This window comes from Condylura cristata, unplaced genomic scaffold, assembly GCF_000260355.1.
Source record: "Condylura cristata isolate star-nosed mole 26May11 unplaced genomic scaffold, ConCri1.0 scaffold00015, whole genome shotgun sequence".
NCBI lineage: Eukaryota > Metazoa > Chordata > Mammalia > Eulipotyphla > Talpidae > Condylura > Condylura cristata.
Genome location: NW_004567116.1, coordinates 28,375,453 through 28,378,105, shown reverse-complemented (window position 1 = coordinate 28,378,105; position 2,653 = coordinate 28,375,453). Strand labels below are relative to the sequence as shown.

General features: G+C 39.5%; 1 protein-coding gene across 3 annotated transcripts in view; it reads right to left on the bottom strand.

Annotated features, from left to right (window-relative positions):
- Window positions 1-261: 261 nt before the first annotated feature.
- Window positions 262-2,653, bottom strand: part of SOX6 (SRY (sex determining region Y)-box 6) — a 424,758-nt gene continuing 422,366 nt past the window's right edge. The window contains exon 16 of one of the 3 annotated variants that reach the window (XM_004683015.1): window positions 262-1,584. In XM_004683015.1, the coding sequence (XP_004683072.1) occupies window positions 1,281-1,584 (304 nt within the window). In that variant the 3' untranslated portion in view covers window positions 262-1,280. The remainder of the gene's footprint in view (window positions 1,585-2,653) is intronic. The other 2 variants (XM_004683014.1, XM_004683016.2) reach the window with 2 other exon arrangements.

Below are 2,653 nucleotides of genomic sequence, written 5' to 3'. Positions count from 1 at the left end.
AGGGGAAATTCTGGCAAAAGATTTAAAGGTCATGGCAAAACTCAGGGGCTCACCTGTTGAAATGCAATACTCTACACATGTATCCAAATGCAAAGCCCCACAGTGAGATACTCATGTTTATAAAAACAATATAGGTATTTAATAGTATCTTGTTTCAGAAATGCTTCCAGATGCTCTGGGGACATAAAATCACTATGTACATCTTTTGTATCTAGCAGGAGAAGGAGGTAAAAAGGACTGAGAAGTTCTTCAGGGAAGGAGGGTGAAAAAAACAAGAATTATTAAATTAATGCCACCAACATTTTTTTTTAATAAATAGTAAGTGGACCCTTGACATTCTGGAATGAATAAATTATTTAAGAGAAAATGTGTTAAGACTGAATGTCAGGGTGAAGGCTAAGGGGTAGTGGATGTAGTGAGAGGTGGTCTCAGGCAGAGAAGACCACCGTGTCGTGTCTGGTGTGGTGATCGCTGTGGTGTGCGGCACATGCTGATGGCACGTCAAGAGGCAAGCGCAGCCGGTGCACGCACTGTGGCAACCTTGCTCGTTCCTTACAATATCTTGTCTCCAGATTCCTGAGTACTTTACCATTTTCTGGAAAAAAAATGTATGGTTTTTGCTATTTTATTTTAAGATGCCAAAGATTGTCTAAGACTTTGCAGTGTCTTCTTTAAGACTTTCAAATATTAAGATTCAAAAGTTATGAAAAAGTTTGGCACATTCAAAGGTTAATTCTACACATGGAAAAATGGAATTCCGAGGCCTTTCGAATATGATCTACATGCAGCTGCACACGCCATGGACTTGTTCTGTTTCACAATATGAAATCCTCAGCTGTTTTCTAAAATAATTCAGAATAAAAACACATTCACAACCTGTAGGCCGGCACAGCATACCTGAGTGAGAATGTTTAACCCCATCTAAAACAGTAACTTAAACCTTTATCAACATCCAAAAGAAAAAAAAAAGTAAGACAAAAATATAAGACTTGTAAGACAGCTATGGGTTGAGATAAGTTTTCAAGTCCTGGTGTCTCATATTTAATATGTCTTCACCTAAATTAAAACAACAACAACAACAACAATAACAATAACGACAAAAACTCAAGTTCATGAAAAATCAGGGAAAACTTAATCTGTCTCACACTTTACGAAACAATTAAGACCATTCTGCTGATGTAATTGTGGAGCCACAAATGCATGCGGGCTCTTTAAGAACTTTTTGTTGGGGGAGGGGAGGTGAAATGTCAGAGTATTTTAATTCAGCAAACAAACACTGGTCAGTTGGCACTGACAGCCTCCGGGGCTTCGTTTTCGCTGCTATAGTCTGATTTGGGATCATCTTCATAGTCGTCATACATTTCCATTTCATCCTCTCCATTAATCATTTCATTTCCAGCTAGGCTTCCACCGTCTGTCTTCATACCATAAGTGCTCTGGATGACTGGGAGGCTGGGCTCTGGGCTGGCAGAGGTGCTAGAGCAGTCAGATGTCATCTGAGGTGATGGTGTGGTCGTTGCCATAGTAATAGCACCAGGATACACAACACCTGTTCCTGTGGTGATTGGAATCTGAGGCTGTTGCCTGTATAGATTCAGAAAAACAAAATAAAATGGGGAAAACATCTCTCTCTATTTTTCTGTGTGGCATTAGAATTCACCTCCCACACATCCAAAGGGGGTCCCTATTTAACATTACAGGCAGATGACAAATGGTAGCAAAGGAGTCCCCGAGGAGGCCTGTAAATGTCCTTCACACCATGGTTGGGGCATAAGCAATATAGTCGACTAATTATTGGTGGCTTTACAACATACAAGCAGAGTTTTTTTAATATTGCAAATATAACAAAACTTGGATAATATCTGGCATTTGAAACAAAAGCTCCCATAAAGTAACACGTGAGACCATTTTTTTTTTTAAGATCTCCTAGAACATTAAAAAAAAAGAAAGCTTGGTAGTCTGAGATATAATGACACTGTTAATCAGGCCTTTGTCATCACCTTGGGCTGAGAACTGTACCAAAGAAAGATGAGGATGATAAAGAGCTAGTATGTTCCAAAGTGTCAGATTAAAAAAGCATGTATTTGTTATCCATGCAAATATCTTCTTGTTTTCGTGGTTGAACTTGTAAGGAAGCTCTTTGAAGCTTCTATTTTCCTGGTTATGGAAGGAGCATCTTGGATTTCATTACTCCTGAGGTCAGAGCTGAGGTTGGAGGAGACTAAAGAGCAGAGAGATCTCTGCAACTCAACAGGATAATAGATATGTTGCCTCACCCTAGATCCCAGCAGTGCCAAGGTATGGTCACACTGGATCATTCTGTGATAATGTTACTTTAGTTCAAATAAACTTACCAGACCCTTTATGAAGGTCAGTCTCTCACTCTGCAGGGAGACATAGCTACTGGACTCTTAATTTCCTTGGCCACAAGAACTAAAGACCTGCCTACCTCAGAGATTCTGAGCAAAACAATATTCTCATGGGTGCAACATTCACCCCGCATTTCCTTATGGAGAGTAATGGTAATTTAAGTTCATTTCAAATAGTCATAATCTTTCTGGACCTTAATTCCCATGTATATATAAAAGCTAGGATAAGGGAAGTACTGGACAGTCCATATAAAAGCTAGGATAAGGGAAGTACTGGACAGTCC